Source organism: Aricia agestis, chromosome 8 (genome assembly GCF_905147365.1).
Source record: "Aricia agestis chromosome 8, ilAriAges1.1, whole genome shotgun sequence".
Taxonomy (NCBI): Eukaryota; Metazoa; Arthropoda; class Insecta; order Lepidoptera; family Lycaenidae; genus Aricia; species Aricia agestis.
Genome location: NC_056413.1, coordinates 14709189 through 14730812, shown reverse-complemented (window position 1 = coordinate 14730812; position 21624 = coordinate 14709189). Strand labels below are relative to the sequence as shown.

The following is a 21624-nucleotide window of genomic DNA, read 5'->3' as shown; positions in this document are numbered from 1 at the left end:
TGCCGTGAGTAAAATAAAGGCATTTAAATGTAGTCCAAAAACATTTCAAGATTTTTTTATAAAAAAATGGTTATTGTGCCTCACTCGACATAGATAGGTATAGTGTGTTGCGGACTATTTTGTAGATATTTAAAAGATCTACAATTCCTTAGAACATTTTATGGTTCTATCTTTTATAGTTTAGGCAGCGTACGCGAAAAAAGTAACATTTCTGGTTGATTTTTTACACCTTACGTCCGAAAATCCCAAATATCTTACGGAATCCTATTTTTTTTTCCAAAATAAAATTTAGCCTATGTTCAGCAGAATTAATGTAGGATTCCAATGGTAAAAGAATCTTTCAAATCGGTCCAGTAGTTTCGGAGCCTATTCAAGACAAACAAACAATCAAATCTTTCTCTTTATAATAGTAGTGTAGATAATATGGTAGTGATGATGAAAGTAATTTGCATAGTAGCATATGCTTTCCGTTCTTAAAGCAATGCAAAGGAGTTCTCTCAGCACCTTCCCAATCTAATCATGGTATACCGGCGAAATTGACCGGCTCGCCCCGCACCGTCGTCGTCTGCAAAGCGCCTTAGAGTAAAACTATCGAGCAATGCTGAATGTGTGGACGAAAGCCTGAGCCGCGGGTTTTGCTCGACGTTATTGGCTCGGCCGAGCAAAACCGTATGTGAGTAACTACTTTAGCAATAAAGTTTTTTACAAATTTTTTACCCGTCTGTAATTATTTATTAATGTTGCTTTAAAAATTTCTGTTTTTAAAGTAAAAGAACGCCTGTTTTTAAAGAAAAACAGTCAGTTTTTAAAGCAGCATTAATAAATATGGTGTTTTTGTGCTTTTTAAGGTTCCGTAGCCAAATTGCAAAAAACGGAACCCTTATTTCAATGACTAGTACTGTCCAATCTACCCTAGGTCATTTACCCTATTAAGTAAAATATTAAATCATTAATAATAATGGTAATTATTATCTAGAATATATAAAATTTACATAATAATAAAACATTAATTACTTAAAAAAATATTATATTATAAAGAATCTACTCAATCAGAATGAGGAGCCAAACTAAAAGCTCGAAGCAGATGGAGCCACCAGCGACTGGCTTTTGTTTACTACAAGCAATGATATTCTATGTTACTAACGTAACAGTAAACGTACGTACACGTAACGTATTGTTACGGTACATGGTATACGGACACGTGGTGCGCAAGTACATACTCGAACCTTCTAGAAAGGTCTAATGTTTGTTTACGTGTTTACCCTTTATTTTGTTAGCGTGTTTGAATTTAGACTTTATGACTGAGTCCATAAGGTCTAAATTAAATTCAACTTACTGCACTTATCGCAAGGACGGCAGTTTTATTGTGGTACATGCCCGAGCCTCCTAGAAATTTCCCACGGTTGTTTACTTGTTTACGTGAATCGGGAAATTTCTGGAATTCGTCTCGCCATATAAAAAGAGCCGCAGGCAGGCTCGGCAGTTCAGTTCGTTTTTGAGCTTTCATCAAGGCGATTTCGGAGCGACAACAAGCGATCAATAGTGAGTGAACCAGTGAAACCTGCGACTTGGCTACGACCTAGGACAGTGATAGTGCTTAGTGATTGGACCTAGTGATTTGTGTTTGGACTTAGTGCTAAGTGTTGTGACCTAGTGTTTAGTGCAGTGTTAATAAAGTCTTCAAGAGAGTCACCAGGTCTTTCTCTCCAAATCCTCGAACCCTAGCACGTAATAGTATTTTAGAAACTCATTGACTACAAGTGTCAAATGGGTGGTTGCGATTTTCTATGTTTTCTTTGTGTTAACGATCTTAAAATATATCTTTTTACAGATTGAACACAGAACCAACGGCTAACTTTTATACAAATCTAGACATCTTCTGACCGCCCCTTACTCATGGGACACTATACATTTGGTAAGAAGAATATGCAAAGCTTGCAAAAGTGATGTATTTAGTAGACATTAAAGTCTCTCAAGAAGGAGGTGTAGACGGGTAGAGGAATGCTATTGTGAATGCGCTGCAGGAAATGGTGCATTTGCTAAGTGCAAACAATATGTCTGTGTCATGGTCATTCATGGCTTACATCCACTATCTTGAACCAGCAGTTTTTGAAAAATAATTGTATAAAAATTATTTAAATGTAATAAAACCAAACAATCATTGATATCAGCTTTTATTTATTTTCATAATACATTCTCTAAAGTTACAACACATGAAACAAAAAATATTTGACTTGCTATTGGTTAATCCTATAATCCTCTCGGTATGAACACATTTTAGTACTTGCTGCAACTGTGGTACAACAAGCTGCGGAATCCTTACAGTAACTTTTCTATTAGCAAACATGTCTTGAATTTGCTTCGACACTTGGTCATAAGATAGCCTATTCCCATTATTTGTCAATCACATATAGATCTTGCATAATTATGCTAATAAACAGTAAGACAACAGAAGCTCTGTATGTATTTCTTAAAAATGTTTCTTATGGCTCAGCATCTGAAAATATATGTTATAATTTGTTATTGGTTTGTTTGTAAGAGGCATGTCTAGGAAATAGAGTCTGGCCAACGAAAGCTGAACCAAGCGAACCGCGGCAAATTTAAAAATTATTTATATGGTATCACATAATGTAGTAGGAATAATAGATTTAGATCATTTTCTGCTGATGCTAGATATTATATTACTCCAATGTGCAAAAAATTATGCACCTATAAAAGAAAAGTCTAACATAAATTATAGCCTATACTGACTTAGAAAATATATTGTTATCTAAGCCTAAAACTAAGCCTAGTAGAATTGTTTCGAAACCGGTCGTGTTTTTAGCTAATTTTTAGCTAATTAGTAATAATAATAAATGAATATAGTGGAAAAAGTGCACGTAAAATAATTGTGTTTTATTTGTGTTTTTGTCTAATCGGTATTAACGAGAGAGTAGAATATTCGATGGGTAATTAGGTCACAATGGTATGGTGGAAACTTTCTCATCCGAATCTTCGTGAAGATTTTCAATAAAAATACCATTTATTAAAATAAATAACATGTCTAGTATGAAAAATTAAAAGATCATAAGAGTATAAAATAATAATTATGACCAAGTATCAAGATCATAAAATCGTGCAACCGCAAACTATCGACTGGCAGAATAGTGTTGCCAGTCGAAATAAATGCTTGGTTCAGCTTTCGTTGGCCAGACTCTAATAAGTTTGGCTTAGGCTAGACATCATAATTTCACAACTTACCTGTGTACCTATTTACTTCCTTCAAAATAATAATCTTCTGTGAAATGAAGTGAACTTAAGCGTGCCATATTCTTTCCTTGAAATTCTTTATTCACAAGGCATTTCCCCACTTTTTCTTCACTTTGGGTCTTTGGGAAATATATGAATATCTCCAGTTTTTAAAACTCAAAGCACAACATTGAGGCATTTTGACGAAAATTGATAAATAATACTCTTGTTTACAAAAAATGTATTGGATTTGACAGCTCTAATGTGAAATTAAGGTCAGTCGACGATGCGACGCCTATCGGGATAAAAAGGCAGTTTTGCTCCTCAATATATACTTTAAAATATTATTAATATTTAAAATCTTATTTGACAGACTATAGTTTCTTGCTAGTTGCTGCATTAAAAAAAACGTTTGACAGACGTCATATTTGACCCTTTTGACATTTGACAAGGTTAAAACAAATTCTGTGGTTTATTCGATTGTTACAAATTGTTTAATTTAGCCCAGAAAAGTTTAATATGGCACTCAATAAATTAAGTATTGATGCTCTTAATTTATCAGGAAAGCGTGTCTTGATGAGGTAATTAAAAAAGTCGTAAACTCAATCGACTTGACGTTCCTTTTGTTGGTTGTTCAAAATTTGTAAATATCTATCATTTCTTTTATTTCCAGAGTTGATTTCAATGTTCCTCTCAAAGAAGGGAAGATAACAAATAACCAGCGCATAGTCGCGGCGCTAGACACCATAAAGTATGCCTTGGATAAAGGGGCAAAGTCGGTGGTGCTTATGTCCCACCTTGGAAGGCCGGATGGGCAGGCGAACCTAAAGTACACCATGAAACCCGTCGCCGAGGAGCTAAAGAAGTTATTAAACAAGTAAAGTATCCAAAAGCATATAAAATTTTTAGAAGTTCCTGTACATTTTCAAAAAGAATAACATGTTAAAGTACTGATTTAGTTGGAAAACATTATAAAGCATAAACAATTTGTAAAACTGAAATATTTGTAAGGTATTTACTAAAAACAAATACAAATATCTCATTTGCTGGCTTCTTAGGCCAACAATTGCAAAATCATTTCCTTCATTACAGCAAAGCTAGCGCAAAAGGTTTTAAAATTCCTACTTACATATATTTAAATTGCCGCTTAAATCACAGTAATAATATACACTTTTCATGCACCTGTTTCCACTTTTATTAATTTATTTTCATTACAATTATGTTTCACACGACCAGTTTCAAAAAAATCATCATCAGGATGTGTGGTTATCAAAACCGGTCGTGTGAAACATAATTATAATAAAATAAATTAATAAAAGTGGAACAAGTGAATGAAAAGTGTATATTATTACTGTGAAATATGAATTTCCACCAAGAAGTTATGATACATTCAATATCATATGCTGCTTATATTTTCAGAGATGTTACATTCCTCTCTGACTGTGTTGGAGCTGAAGTAGAACAGGCCTGTGCCGATCCACCAGCGGGCTCAATTATACTGCTGGAGAACCTCAGATTCCATGTTGAGGAAGAAGGCAAGGGTGTTGATGAGAAGGGAGCCAAGGTTAAGGCGGACCCAGAGAAAGTAAAAGCCTTCCGGGCAAGCTTGAGGAAGTTGGGTGATTTGTATGTCAATGATGCTTTTGGTAAGTCCTTAAAACTCGGAACTAAATACCAATTACTTTGTAGTATCAGAAAAATCAATCTCGTGGCAATGAAGAACAGACTTCTATTATATGCTAATTTAAATAATATGCCCTCAGACATGCTAATTTACAATAGTGTCCGACCAAAACTGCTTTTTCAGCCGAAACCGAAACCGAAACCGAACTTTCGGCCTTACTCTAAGTTTCGGCTGATACCGAAACTTAGAGTAAGGCATTTCAAATTAAGGTTATTTACTGAAATTTATTGATTTTTGACATAAATTAAAACTTTTTAAACTAAAGAAAAAGTATCGTATTGATTTTTTTACTTTTTGTGACATTTCTTAAAATAAATATTATTATCTACTTAATCTTAGACTCTAATAATTATGTTCCCTAGATATTTTTTTGTACTATATTCCGTTTTTATATGATTCCAAGTAGGTGCGATTTCACCAAAGAAATTGAACGCGCTTAGCGCACACTAAACCGGTTCTAAATATATAAACACGTTTGTAACACTCAATTGCATTTCACTAACATAACCTAAACTCGTTCACAGCAAATACGATTTTTATCTTCTGAACGCCCAATATTCGAATTTTAACTTCATGAGACACACTTAAGTCCTGTCAGTGTAGTGTCATGACAGATCGAAAAACATAAACGAAAAACTTGTTAAGATGGCAGTTTTCACAGATGCGTTTGGGGAACTTATTTATCGTTTTTGCTATTTTGTTAATAAAACAACGTGACAAGGCTCCAAGATGATAAAAATATAAAAAAATCATCGTGTGACGTAACGTAAACGTAGATTTATTAATCATTTGAAACAAAATGAGATTAACGTCGCCATATAAACGCGTTCATTGTTCAATGAAGAGCGTCCGTGGCCTAACGGGCAGACCTTCGGTTCGCACTCCTAGAGGATGCAGGTTCGAACCCGGGTGGAGGCGTGTACCTATGAGACATTTTCTGATCTCAAGTACATAATACGGACGCTCGTACGGTGAAGGAAAACATCGTGAGGAAACCCGCACATAGTTGGTCCCAGACGTATTGACTAGTTCTTTCCTCTGGACTAGGCCGACTATGATGCGAGAATGCCGTATGCGCTTGGGCAACCATACGGACATTTAAAAATCTTGTCCCAGGCACTACAGTATTTTGAGGAGTGGTTACTTCGCGCTGAAAAATACTGTATAAATCATTCACAACTGATGTAAAGGCCTAGTTTTTTTGTTCAATGAGAACTCAGTTTAATAAAACGAAGTTTTAAGTGTGATTGGTGAAATTCCCCTTAATGTATTACAACGAAGGATTACCCTAAGAAACAAGAATAGAAATTATTTCAAGTCATTTTATTTAGGTGCAATTTCACCTAAGAAATAGGACGCGTTTCGTCTACACTAAATCTGTTCTAAACGTATTTAAACGCGTTTATAGCACCAAATTGCATTTCACCAACAAAATTTACAGCAAATGAGTTTAATCTTCAGAAATGAGAAGGAATGGACAACGTGCGGCCCTCACGGCCGCCATCGGATATGACACCTCGCTCCCAGCATTGATTCGCTCGATGCTGGGCAGCAATCAAGGATGGAAGGCGGTCGAAGACTTTGCTGAGCAAGTAATGGCCGCCAAAGAGGAGGCCGAGCGCATACGCGAGCGGGAGGCGCTCGACCTCCGAAGACGCAGCCGGCCAAGCCGACGTAGGGTCAACCATGACGACCGAAACGTTCCGCCATAGCCTTCCCAGGCTATGGCGGAACGTTTCGGTCGGGGCATCGGGGCATCGGTGTGGGGACGCCGATGTCCATTGCACAGAGCCCCCGAGCGGGTCGCGATGCGCTATGTGTTCCAGTGCATCGCGACGTAAACGCAGAGAAATGGCCTAGACGAGCCCTAGTAGGGTCTCTGTTCGGCCTGGGGGGCAACTAAACGCCTCTACATAGACGTGTCTGCCAACGACCAGGCAGACGCCCGCTGATAGAATTACGGTGGCCACATTTCCCGTGGATCTGTCAGTACCGGCGCAGAAAGGAACACGGTCGGGTTTTAGTGGGTAAGCTGCCACTTACCATCCATCGGTTGCAGCGAGTCCCACATACCCCGGTTGTCCTCCCCAGCACTGCCGGGGATGCATAATAGCATTTCCCGACCCAAAAAAAAAGGTGTAGTGTCATGGCGAATCGAAAATCATAAACGAAAAAAATGACAAGATGACAGTTTTGATAGATGCGTTTGGGTAGCTTATGTATCGTTTCTTGCTTTTTTTGTTGATAAAATAATGTAACTAGACTCCAAAATGATAAAACCATGTAAAATCATCGCGAGACGTCACCTAACCTTTGATTTATTAATCGTGATTAAGATTATGAAATCCAGTTGAAACAAAACGAGATTTACATCCCCGTACGCGTTTAATGAGAACTAAGTTTTATAAAACAAAGTTGTGTGATTGGTGAAAACCTCCCTTAGACATTAACGGCGTACTACTGAAAACAAAATCAATTGCAGTATACTATTTTTATGGGAAACATGGTCACGACCGCGCCGAAGTTCAAAATGAAATTACTAAGCAAACTTGCAGTAGGCGTCACTAAATCTCGCAAGATATATCCTAATATATCCTACAATCTCACAGTTAAACAAAATTCTTAAGTAAATAAAGTTCATACACAATATTATAATCAATTTATCATAGCATTTACTAAATCGTTTGTTTGGTAAACATTGTTAAAATAGCACGTAATTTGCCAATAGTTATGTATATTATATAAGCCTGCGTTTGTCGTAGAAATAAAATTCAATAATATAATTTCGATAACAATAAGTTTAGACAATTTAATAAAAATAAAACGAAGTTCTAATTTTTGATTTAGGACTAATCTCGAAAACATAATCCCAAATCACGATTAAATAGATGTGGCGAACTGAGCCGGAGCCTCAGCAAGCAAGCACGAGTTAACTGCGAAGTTTACCGAACGACGCATGAGTTTCGACGCGGCCGAAAGTTTCGGCTATATTTTGGCCGAAACCGAAACTATGGCCGAAACTAGATTTTTTGGCCGAAACTGGCCGAAACCGAAACCGAAAGTTCGGTCGGTCACTAATTTACAACTAACATTAAATTTTTCTAACCCTACTAAATATTGTAGGTGGGATCTGCCTATGAATTATTTTCCTTCATAGGAAGATTAATAAATTTAAAATAAATAAATAAAAAACTCTTTATTGAAACAAAAATAAAACACATAAATTTACACTAGTTACAAAAACAGAAATAGTTTGAATTGGCGGCCTTACTGCTGGAAGTAGTCTCTTCCAGGCAACCATAAAATATAACTTCATAGATTCTTCATAGGCAGGCAATAGTTTTTATTAACATGATTTCTGTCTGTACTTTAAGAGCAGTTACACATTGGGCGTTTTAAAGCACGCGCTTTGCTAACGCGCGTTTTGAGAACCCTGGATTCTATTGAAGCATACTCATGCAAGTGCGTCAGTAACGCGCGCTGATGTGTACCTGCTGTGAAAACGCCCAATGTGTACCTGCTCTTAATGTTTTGGTAAGTCATAGATGAATGCCTAATAAGTTGATGCGAAAAGGCACTAAAGAAGAAAAAGACACTATTTTTAACCAACTTCCAAATAGGAGATTATAGTATGTCCGTCTGTTTATATTTTTTGTTTGTTACAGGCACAGCACACAGAGCACACAGTTCCATGATGGGTGAAGGGTTTGAACAAAGAGCCAGTGGCTTCTTGCTTAAAAAAGAATTACAGTACTTTGCCAAAGCCCTTCACGAGCCAGAGAGGTAAATAAAGTTGTATTTTTGTTTTTTTTTACTTAAAAATATACTAGCAAATTAATTAAGCCTATTTTATGTTTTCCATTATTTTGTGGCCTAAAAGAGTAACTAATTTCAAGGACATTAATGCTAACAATGGTTAACATTGTTATTATATTTTAATATATTTTTGTTGTAATTTGGTTCTCATATGTAAAATAATATGAATTCATTATTCTAGGCCTTTCCTGGCTATTCTTGGTGGTGCTAAGGTGGCAGACAAAATTCAATTGATTGAAAATCTATTAGATAAAGTTAATGAAATGATCATTGGTGGAGGCATGGCTTACACCTTCCTTAAAGAGAGCAAAGGCATGGCGGTAAGCTCAGATAAAAATTATATTGTCTGTTTTCCTGGGTTTTAAAGTATTTAAAAACTATACTATATCCGGTGTATTTCCAGTGAGACAAACTATTTCCTTACCAAATTTCTTTAAAATCAATTCAGAATTTTGAGTATAAAGAGTGTGAAAAGAGAGAACTGCGGGGCTAAATTGGTCACATTTAGCAATTCCTCTCAATCAATTCAGCAAATGAATTGTGAAAACTGTCAAACTGACAAATGTCAAATAGGTATGAATTACGAGACTCTGTGTTGAAGAAGGTCTTGTTTAGTCATTAGACCTTCTTCAACACAGAGTCTCGCCATGAATCACTCTGACATTGGCAACTCACCAAGGAGCCATTTTCAAAAAGAAGAAGAAGACATGAATTGCAAGCAGACTTGCATTTTGCAATTTAAAAAAATTAATCATATTATGATTCATAATATGATTCTCCAAAGCTACCACTTTAGCCCGGCTGATAATATTATACACTTACATGTTAATAACATAAGGAAGGAAGTAAGGATGAATTTATAATTATGATTGATTTATTTCTGTAAATGTAATAATTTATTTTATTTCAGATCGGAAATTCGCTGTACGATGCTGAGGGCGCCAAGATAGTCGGTAAATTATTAGAAAAGGCCGCAAAGAATAATGTTAAAATTCACCTGCCAGTAGACTTTGTTCTGGGCGACAAATTCGATGAAAATGCACAGGTATTTTCAAATAATCACTAATATATTTATAATGTAGGCCTATTGCAAAACCCTGGTGCCGTTCCGAACGACACGATGTGTCGTTTGCCGCTACCGAAAAAATTCAAATAAAATGCAACTTTATGACATCTACGCTATTGCTTTTATTTTCTACCGACATCGGTCTAGACCAGCTATACTCAAAACGACATGTTTGTGGCCTGTATAAAAAAAGCTTGAGTATCACTGGTCTACTCTAGCGACCCATGCCGCTGCTGCTTTGTAGTGGTGTAGAGCAACATGAAACCTGTGGCCTATGCACAGACGTAGATCAAGATAGATACCGCATGTGTATGTACTTCGTGTGCCATAAAGCGTTCCCAAACGACGAGCAATGCACGTCTTTCGAAAGTATGTTCTTTAGTCTGCTATTGGAAGCGGACGTGAATCGGAGTTTTAAAAATGCCTAAATGCCTAAAAGTGTCGTATTGAGCTGTAGAAATTCAAATAGAAACGTTGGCCTTGATAATGGACACGTTTCTTATCATCGGTACGTCACAGTAGGTAGTAAAAAAGTGGCACGCTCGTTTTCATACAAATGGAGCGACATGCAGTATCTATCTTGATCTATGTCTGTGGGCCTATGTCATAAAGTGTCATTGACTTGAAATGCGAGTCTTATTATAATATGATTATTATTTTTATTTACTTACAACTTTGCAAATCTGGTTTTCCTATTAAGGTTTATCTCAAATTGTATCCAGGTTAGTACCGCTGAGGTGGACAGTGGTATCCCAGACGGCTGGATGGGACTGGACGTCGGTCCCAAATCCCAGGCACTCTTCGCCGAGCCCATCACGAGAGCTAAGGTCATCGTGTGGAATGGGTATGTTTTATAAAAGACAGGATGTGATTATAATGAAAAAAAAGTCATAACGATAAATGTCTTCAGTGACTTATGTTACGCGCGAGATTACTTAAAATTTTTTTGGACATGGCTATTTTTAAGTATGATCAACACCTACTCCACCGTTGATGAATTGTTTATAATCTTATATATAAAATTCTCGTGTCACAATGTTAGGCCGCGTACTCCTCCGAAACGGCTTTACTGATTTTCACCAAATTTTATATGCATATTCAGTGGGTCTGAGAATCGGCTACTGGGTACTTTTTATATTGATAAGTGCATTTGTTGAATAAATAATAGTAAATTATCACATCTCGAGACTGACGGCGACCATTGTTTGTGCGACGGGAAGGCGATGGACGTTGCCATGGTGACATACTTATTTAGTCACTTCAATAAAATAATACGGCCGAAATACTTTATATGGCAAAGAAACGTTTGCCGGGACAGCTAATCTATACTAATATTATAAAGCGGAAGAGTTTGTTAGTTTGTTTGTTTGTTTCTTTGTTTGTTTGAACGCGCTAATCTCAGGAACTACTGGTCCGATTTGAAAAATTCTTTCAGTGTTAGATATTCCATTTATCGACGAAGGCTATAGGCTATATTTTATCACGCTAAGACTAATAAGGTCTGGCTAGCGAAAGATGAGACTGAAAAAAGGCGGCAAATTAAAAAAATCTACGTATCCAGGCAACCTTGTCTATAGTCGGAATTATAGTTTTGATACTTGATTATTTATGACAATAATATTATATATATATTTTAGTTTGGATAACTCATTTCAAGAGTAAGTTTATTGTTGTTGTTTACTTAAATTTTATTTTGCAATACATTTCATTGTGTTTTGTTTTTGACGAAAACTCTTGCATGTTTTTGTCGGAGTATTAAAACTTCTTATTTAACACTTACCGTAAGTACATCATGAAATATATTACAAAATATAATTTAACCAAACAATTATCTTCATTTTCTTAAACTAAATTGTCACTAAGTTTAAATATAATTTAATTAAAATGTTAAATAATTTCCTATATTAAGTACTTATATTATTACTCGCAAGCATCATAGATTGTATTAATTATACTCAAATATGTTTATTTAATACATACTTGTACATGCCTGAAATTAATAACCCCCCCTTGCAAATTGATTAAAAACCAAGGATTAAGGGGAGATGAAAAAACAACACAGAAAATCAAAGGTTGCGGAAAAGTTTATTTACAATTGACTAAAATATATAGGTGTCATTTTGTTTCACAACTTTTTGCCATCTTGTTGGCAGGGACACGATCCCACTGCTATAAAAATTTGGGGCTTCTGATGAAAAAACTGCAACAAGTGGTTTTGGCAGTCCTCTTGTGATGTCAACCTGACACTGCCTGACGGAATCCTGCAGCGATTGAAACAGGTAGAAATCTGAAGGTGCAAGGTCAGGACTATACGGCGGATGCATTAGCACCTCCCAGCCAAACTCCACACGCCTTTATTTATGTGACCTTCTTTTTTAATCCTTTTTAGGGTACAAACACTGACATCGGAAAATATGTTCATAAATAAAGTTAGCATTCAATAACAAGGTTGCTTTCAGGTATTTTTTTTGTAACGTTAGGGTCTTACCGGTCTAAGAAGAAATCTCATCAGGGAACTGATTTTGTCTTTAAACACTCTTCTTGGAACATAATATCTCATTTAATTTATTTATGCTTGATATTTTAACTTGCATAACTGAATCCTTTGCATCATTCATGTGACCTGCAAAACAATATATTCAATGATAAATAATAATGATTTTAATTAATTGTAATTGAAAGTATCAAAATCTTTTACCTGTACTTACCAATGCACTGGGATATTTCATGTAAACAATCTTGTTTTTGTTTAAAAATTGCATCCTTTTCACTTCTTTTTTGTTCGTATTTACTAATCATAGCTAAAAGCAGTATTCGCAAATCTCTTTTCAAAGTTTTCGTCACGCTTAAATTAAAAAATCACGTAAACCACAGAAATATTTTTCACTTTGACACATAAACAACAGATGCTATAGACACTGACGTTAATGACAGTGTTACCATAATCAGTTTTGGAATAAAAAGCCAGTCTCAACTCTAGGAGCGAAGAAATAGAGGAAAATGTGGAAAAAACGGGGGGAAATTATTTAAAAGGGCTTATTTAAACGCACTAATCTCAGGAACTACTGCTCCGATTTGAAAAATTCTTTCAGTGTTAGATAGCCCAGTTATAGATAAAGGTTAAAGGCTATATTTTATCACGCTAAGACTAATAGGAGCGAGGAAATAGAGGAAAATGTGAAAAAAATGGGGGAAATTATTTTGAAGGGCTTATTTGAACGCTCAGGAACTACTGGTCCGATTTAAAAAATTCTTTCAGTGTTAGATAGCCCAGTTATCGAGGAAGGCTATAGGCTATATTTTATCACGCTTAAACTAATAAGAGCGAAGAAATAGAGGAAAATATGGAAAAAATGGGGGAAATTTTTCTCACGAACTACTAGAGCATTTTTTCTGTTATTTGGATCAGATAAGAAGTAGACCACGTGAAGGATCATAGACTTTTTTGTGGACTAATTTTTCTGTGAAATATCTAATTTACGCGGGCGAAGCCGCGCGGAACGGTTATATAAAATTGTTTTTTTTTTTTGTAAAGTGAATGGTTATCCTATTGTAACTGAATCAATGTGTTATAGATAAAACTTGATAATGTATAATATCTAGTTTTGATAGACAAAGCTAAAATAGGTATGTACCAAATCAGAAAAAAAAAGATTTTGAAGTACTAACTCTTATATTACGCTTTTTAGCATCTCTTTTACATTTTCCATCACATTTGGTAAATTCCCTACCTCTTACTCTTGCTCTGTTATGTAATACTAGCAGTTTAACCGAGCTTAGCTCGGTATTCGATAGAACACGAATAAAATGACATTTTCTAAAAATGATTCCTAGCTAGATCGATTTATCGCCCCCGAAACCCTTTCCTTTCCTAAATTTAATTCCAATTATATATATACATATATTATACAAGAATTGCTCGTTTAAAGATATAAGATTATATTGATGACTCCCAACTTGTTATTATACAGACCGGCGGGTGTGTTCGAGTTTGAGAAGTTCTCTAGCGGCACCCGCGCCCTCATGGACGCCGTTGTCGCCGCCACCGCCAAGGGTACCATCACCATCATCGGTAAGTCTCATTGGTATAAGGTATTATACATCTTCTGTATGTCTGTCTTAGCCTGTTCTTATAGGAGACAGACAAACAGAAGGTAGGTTGTGAAAGTGATTTGTAAATATATGTAGATGGTTGCGTTTATTTAAGATTTAGCCTTCATTTTGATATTTAAGTCCTTAAAAATGACGCCGATTTTTTGTATGTTTTAACTATTATAGTACGGGAGCCCAAGAACATTTTTATTACTATCAAGCTAATTTTTTGTGAGCTAACCTAACCCATCAATATACAAAAAATCTCTTGTTAGGGTTCCGTTTTAGGGTTCAGTAGTCAACCAAGTTTTGTTGATTACAGAACCCTATAACGGAACCCTAACGAGCTGATTTTTGTAGTTGTGTGTTGAGGGCTCCCGTACTATTAAGCTTAGTTGAGTGTAAGTGCGTCGTAGCCTATCCTAAATTTTGAAACATTTGATGACTTATTTCGTACGTGTAGGCGGCGGTGACACGGCGACGTGCTGCGCGAAGTGGTGCACGGAGGACAAGGTGTCGCACGTCTCCACCGGCGGCGGCGCCTCGCTCGAGCTGCTCGAAGGTACGTCTTGTACTGTGTGTGTGTGCGCGTGCGTGCGTGAGGGGGGGGGGGGGGGGATAAGGATTGATAAGGGGGGGGGGGGGGAATAAGGATTGATAAATGTGCATGTTTATCTAGTAAAGTGGAGAAGACCTTTACGCTACTTTACAATGCATACACACATCGCAACGCATTCGTAAAAATTGTTTTACAATGCCGCTTAAAAGGGACCGTGCTCAATAAGTTTAAAGAATAAGTATCCTATTTTTATGACTTTCTGCGCAGCATTCCTTAATTTTGTTATAACATTATAATGTACTAATATAACTTAATGATTAAGTTTATGGCGTACATACAAATTATAAAATATGTTACAACTTACATGGCAATATTAAACCGACCATCACAATTAATGGGTTAAACTATTTTAAAACAGTTATTATTTGAAATTGGTTCAAAGTAATTCAAATTTGGCTCTCTAATTAGCTGTTTCTTGTGGCTGAAAGGTAGCGTATGACCGTGACACAGTTTGAACACCATCATTTCATAATGCACAGCCCCGCAGCACAGCACGGAAATTCGCTACATTATGTAAGACGGACCACTTACCGTGTTTGAAACGGTTGTTTTATGAAATTGCCTATCGAATTATGACTTTACAAGTTTAAAGTCAGCGACGCATATGCCGGTGCCCTTGCGGCCTATAATTTTGGTGGAGATTTTGCTGAGGATCACGAATAAATAATAATAATAATTAGAAGGCTCAAAACCTTTGACGAAATAAAATATTTTGGAAAATGTATCTATTATCTATAATATTCCGTAGGACGTACTGTAAAGCCGGCGCCAGACATGGGCTTCCAAGTTTGAGCAAACTTTCCACAAATAGGCAAATGTCAGTGCCACACTTGGCGAATTTGCGTATTTGATCACATGTCTGGCGCCGGCTTAATAACTAGATTGAAAAGCTAGCTAAGCTACCTCTTCATAATGTTGCATCAGAAGCGTAGCTTGCCTTCGTGGGGCCCCTAAGATTGGGTAACTTACGCACGTTGAAACGGCAGATATGTATTTATTTCCTTGACACAACGACAAAGTGGTCAATAACGTCACAAGAGCGACGCAAACCATTGATGCTGTTTCCTATAGAGGAGGGAGATGTATTATAGTCAGTGACGTCATGCAATGTTAACAAGACCGCCATATAATAAAGGCCTCACCAATCACAGCTATATCTCTAAGTGGGCCCCTAGACGATCAATTTTATTGTGCAATATCATTGAACAATTTATTTGACAATGAGATTGAAAGGTTGGTGCGTTCAATATTAACCCTAGGGCCTAGGCCGTCAATAATATTGCACAATAATATTGGGCAATAAAATTGATCGTCTAGGGGTAATAATGCGACTAAAAGTTACGCCTTCTCTTTCATATAATGTGTAAAGAACGCGTTAGAAAACATTTGATCAGGATTTTTACCACGGCTGGATCCAAGGACATTGACCAGAAAAGTTTTAATTTGTATCCAATTATAAATGAATTTTCGCAAATGACCTAGAACTCTGGCGTGCAGCGTCATGCGATCTGCATAGCGCATTGCACGATTGACGTTCGCCGAGTGATGTCATATTAACACTACTTTTTTTGACCCAAGTTCATGTATTCGCTAGCGCTTTTGAATGTTTACGTCTCTAGTACACCGACGCGGACGCTGCGAACTGCGAACCGAACGCGAAAAATCTGTGAAACAGGAATAGAGCGAGATGCAATATAAGCCATTGTCGTGATCGTCTAGGGGTAATAATGCGACTAAAAGTTACGCCTTCTCTTTCATATAATGTGTAAAGAACGCGTTAGAAAACATTTGATCAGGATTTTTACCACGACTGGATCCAAGGACATTGACCAGAAAAGTTTTAATTTGTATCCAATTATAAATGAATTTTCGCAAATGACCTAGAACTCTGGCGTGCAGCGTCATGCGATCTGCATAGCGCATTGCACGATTGACGTTCGCCGAGTGACGTCATATTAACACTAAGTACTTTTTTTGACCCAAGTTCATGTATTCGCTAGCGCTTTTGAATGTTTACGCCTCTAGTACACCGACGCGGACGCTGCGAACTGCGAACCGATCGCGAAAAATCTGTGAAACAGGAATAGAGCGAGATGCAATATAAGCCATTGTCGTGACTCGTGTGGCGGGTGAGACAGTAAATCGGTTCACCGCTGTTTCGCAGTTCGCAGCGTCGGTGTACTATAGCCGTTTATGTCAATTCAATTTAGCTTCAGTTGCAGTATTAAAACTGCGTTAGCTCCTTCCCTGAACAATCCTTTCTGATAATCTGCGTGCTGGCAGGCCGGGGCCGGTGGGTGTGGGAGTGGGGAAAAAAATGTAGCTTCCCGTACACACCCTAAAGTATTATCACTTAGTTTTACACACTAAAGTACTATCATTTATCACTTAGGTTGGGTTGCACCAGAGGCGTGGTTAAAGTTAAAGTTATGGTCAATGTTATGGTTATAGTTAAGGCTAATTTAACTTCAACCTTAACTTTGACGATAACGATGACGAAGACGATGCTGGCAAAAATGGCGTTTTTGTATGATGACAGCGTTAGTTCCTTTTTTCGCCATGTGCATTTAAAGCCTTGTCGAGCGTTATGGTTATGGTTAAATATGGCGTCTTGATGGCGTCCATTTTTAACTTTAACCAAATATTTGACATTTTGCATTGTAGTTAAAGTTATAGTTAAAGTTACAGTTATAGTTAAAGTAAGTTGGTGCAACCCACCCTAAGTTTTGTTACACCCTGTATAATTAGTCGCTAATCTTCTTTTTTCTTTGTTTCAGGAAAAGTGTTGCCTGGTGTCGCTGCGTTGTCCGACGCTTAAAAATATTTATTTAAAAAAAATATTAAATTATACACCTGTAGTAAACATAATATTATGAAATGAGATTTCAAGTCGAATAAAAAATAATATAATATAAAATGCATGAGAAATATCTTAGAGATATTTGTATGTAGACGTTGAACGAGTGTTATAATATTCGATGTTTTTAATAAACGAAATAAATATTATAATGTGTGTTTAACACCTAGTCATACCTAATTTTTAAGTAATAGAGTTTGTAGGCCTTTCTTCACGTTGCATTGGGCTATGGCCTATGATTAGAGGCGGCGTAAGGCGTGGGCGATGTGGGCCACCGCCTACAGCCTCGCGGTTGAAGGGGCCTCGCGAGTCGCGCCTCGAAGGCCGCAACGCTGAAAAAATACGCAAAATATTATATACAATATATAATTACTCATATCTAGCAATAAAGAATCCGGCTAGCAATTTTGACAAAGTTATGATTGATAAAAATCTAAGAAAGAGAAAGTGAGGATAGGTTCTTTTGCGTCATCTATCAGGGGGCTTCGCAAAAGATGTCTTGCCTACATAATATTTAGATCTTGTCCCGCCACTGGCTATGATGGATAACCAATATTACCATTGCTACCATGATCGCGGAGCAGTCTGTAGAGTGCACACTGCACAATCGACGACGATCATGTTATGATGCAAAAGCGATGTATCCATACTAAATAATAATAACAATAATACTCCCCACACCGGTCTCGGTGACGGTGGCCGGTTTCATTTACGACATTTACACTCAGCCCTGTTGGACAGGGAAGTGGGCAGCGTGAATATACAGTGTGTAACAAAAATAAGTGATAATACTTTAGGGTGTGTACGTGTTCCTTGTAGAGAGGACACTGTGAAAGTAGGAGCGCTGAAAGACCAAAATTTTTTTTCACTTTTGTATGGGGAAACTCGTGACGCTCGGGCCCTTGCCCATACAAAAGTGAAAAAAAGAAATTCGTCTTTCACCGCTGCTACTTTTACAGTGAACTCTCTACAAGGAACACGTACACACCCTAAAGTATTATCACTTATTTTTGTTGCACACTGTATAAATAGGTGACTCGCGCTGCCATTGCTAATGCCGCTGCCATTGCCCGGCGCTCCCTCGAGTGTCGGTTTTTCGGGCGGAAGTCAAAGGACGGGCAGCGCGAGCGCGAGTAAGTGTTTACATTCAGCTCTCCCGCTCACTTGCCGCCAGCGTTTTGAACGAGAAGCACGTGCGACAAAATCCACAAAAATACCGCCAACCGCCATACCGCCGCCAACTGAGTGGAGTAACGAGAAAATCATTAAGTTTTTGGAACTTTATGAAACAGAACGGATAATATTAATATGGGATCCGTGTGATAAAAATGAATGAATTTCCCCCATCTACAATTTTCTTTTACTACGACGACGGCGTCTTCGGTTCGATCTGTTTTGATTTCTTTTTAAAATATGCATAATTATAGTTATATATACTCAGCAGACATAATGCTGTCGTCGCAACAGTTTCGATATCCGCAATCGTTGTCGTTACGTAAAAGAGTATGAGGGCTGAGTGTGACCACCCACTCGCCTCTATAATGCCGCAGAAGTATTTGGGGCAATATTTCCGACAACGGCAGGAGCAGCGGCAAGGGCTGAGTGTAAACGTCCCAATTGAAACCAGGCTAGGTACGCAGGAGTAATTTTATAGTGCCCAAGTATGTGCGCAGTACACAAGAGCACTTTCTATTCCTTTACTCTCATAACCCAATGGGACGGACGACCGACACGACTGGTGAGAGATCAGGCGCAGGACCGATTTTTTACATGCTCATCCGACGCATGGATCATCTTGCTTCGGATTTTTTTTTTTGGAAAAAATCCGTACTAAATACTAATATTATAAATGCGAAAGTTTGTCGGTCTCTCTGTTACCTATTCACGGCCAAACCGCTCAACCGATTTTGCTGAAATTTGGTATGGGTTTTTTTTTTTTATGAAATAAGGGGGCAAACGAGCTAACGGGTCACCTGATGGAAAGCAACTTCCGTCGCCCATGGACACTCGCAGCATCAGAAGAGCTGCAAGTGCGTTGCCGGCCTTTTAAGAGGGAACAGGGTAATAGGGGAAGGTAAGGATGGGAAGGGAATAGGGGAGGGTAGGGAAGGGAATAGGGTAGGGGATTGGGCCTCCGGTAAACTCACTCACTCGGCGAAACACAGCGCAAGCGCTGTTTCACGCCGGTTTTCTGTGAGAACGTGGTATTTCTCCGGTCGAGCCAGCCCATTCGTGCCGAAGCATGGCTCTCCCACGTAAAAACGTTTTGGTAACGATATACTTTAAATCCCGGGAAAGGACATAGGATACTTATTCCGGAAAAATGTACGGGTCCCGCGCGATTAAACGAATGTTTTCGCAACAGAGTTGCAGGCGTCGTCTAGTTTCTGATAATTTCTGCTGTACGTGTACCTAAAGGTAGAAGTTGGTCGTCTGTCGCGCGGTTCAAACTTGAACCACAGATTATATATTAGTAGTACCAACTTGTACCTTAAATCGTATTTACCGTGTAGACATGTAAATACCACGCACGAGAGGAGCACTAGTTTGCTCTCATCCAATTTCGCAGACGCAATCACGATCAAATACGAATCTAGATACTAGGATTTAAATGAGAATTCTAAGCCTGGAGACATGTTTGAGTTTCGTTTGAAATAGCCAATGACCAGCCTTTACAGACAGACAGTTCACAGTGGTGCAGTTAACTAGTGAATTACTAGATGACGCCCGCAATTTATCGCGCGGGAACCGTACATTTTTCCAGGATAAAAAGTATCCTATGTCCTTTCCCGGGACTCAAAGTACCTCCATACCAAATTTCAGTAAAATCGGTTCAGCGGTTTCGGTGTGAAGAGGTAACAGACAGACAGATAGACACACTTTCGCATAAATTATAATTTTAAGGATGGATGTTAAAAATAACGCCTTAATAGGACGCCATAGGACCCTGCCGCCTATAGACCATGGCCTGTAGGTACTGCCTATATACATAAGTTCAGTAGCCACCAGTAGAAATGCGAAAGTATAGACAAACTGTGGAGATAAACTTAAGGTGCTGTTCCGATCTTTTTTCGTTCCGAAAAATTTAATCAAAATGCCACTTTATGACAGACTATAGTCCTAAAAATTGAAATAATATTCTACTTTATTATGACATAATTATACTATTAGATTAGGAGGTCACGACATTTTTGGTAACGATATCCAAAATTACTTATTTTAGATTGAGAAGATAAAGAGCAACTCTCTGATGCCAAATATGTCGGTCTGCCTGCGTAAAGTAGTTGCGTTCTCTGTATAGGGCGCCTGAAAACCCAGTTATCATGACCAAAAAAAATTATAAGGTAAATGGCTGAGTAAGTTATATTAGGTAAGTACTAGTTGTTCTCATATCAGTAGCGTAAAAACTGACCAAATATTCGGTTGCGTTATGAGGCAACGAGCGTTCAAAGTACGTGACTTATCGTGACCAAAAAAAAATGATCAGGTAAAATGTAAATGGCTGAAAATTACGTTACAAATCGTAAACTGTCAGTACGTACTAGCTTATTGGCACCAAAACTGACCAAATATTCGGTTGCGTTATGAAGCAACGAGCGTTCAAACGTGACTTATTGTGACCAAAAAAAACGATCAGTTAAATGGCTGAAAACAACATAGTGTAAAGCATAGACTTAATATATGGTGTAAAGTATCAGTATGTGCTAGCTTAGTGACACCAAAACTGACTAAATATTTTGTTGCAATTCATGGGTATAAGGTTGTTTAGGTTACAGTTATTTTTTATAACTATCACTGTATAGTATGCAGTGCATAGGGTAGACTGGGTACGGTTGTGCCAGGGAACGGTTGACACAGTCGTCATAACAGCGAAACTATACGGAATATGGGGATGGGTGCTAAGAGAGAAAGACGCGTCTTGCAAGTCTGAATGCTTCTCCCAGCATTGCTTCCGCCAGCATTTGACGATAATGTTATCAGGGGCCTTCATTGCTTTTTAAGAGTCAAAAGTAGGTTTTCTTGCTTGATTTACTTCATTTGATTGTTTACTATTTTTTTGTATGCAAATAGCCTATGTCGTTTATTTTCTTATTATAAGTTGATCATTAGTAGTTAACTACAAGTGATTATTTTTTACGTAAATCGTTTAGCCGATTCGTGGCGCTTGTTTGATAATTAAAATTCTGTGTTGGGTACAGTTGTTACAAATCTTATGGGTACGGTTGTGACATACATTTATCCTATAATTTTTCTTAGATGTC

At 37.6% G+C, this 21624-nt stretch overlaps 1 protein-coding gene across 1 annotated transcript; it reads left to right on the top strand.

Moving 5' to 3' along the window:
- The first annotated feature begins 3667 nt into the window (after positions 1-3667).
- On the top strand, positions 3668-17509 carry LOC121729630 (phosphoglycerate kinase). The gene is made up of 10 exons (XM_042118200.1): positions 3668-3809; positions 3902-4105; positions 4648-4874; positions 8578-8695; positions 8910-9048; positions 9639-9773; positions 10517-10638; positions 13766-13866; positions 14350-14448; positions 17283-17509. Exons 1-10 carry the CDS (start codon positions 3748-3750, stop codon positions 17321-17323), a joined length of 1248 nt encoding a protein of 415 aa, XP_041974134.1. The 5' UTR covers positions 3668-3747; the 3' UTR covers positions 17324-17509.
- Positions 17510-21624: the final 4115 nt, after the last annotated feature.

Bases quoted from the DNA above. Each gene is read 5' to 3' on its own strand.
- LOC121729630 (XM_042118200.1), top strand. From the start codon at position 3,748: ATGGCACTCAATAAATTAAGTATTGATGCTCTTAATTTATCAGGAAAG. The intron at 8,696-8,909 runs GTAAATAAAGTT...TCATTATTCTAG, and splicing joins GCCCTTCACGAGCCAGAGAG to GCCTTTCCTGGCTATTCTTG. The intron at 14,449-17,282 runs GTACGTCTTGTA...TCTTTGTTTCAG, and splicing joins CTCGCTCGAGCTGCTCGAAG to GAAAAGTGTTGCCTGGTGTC.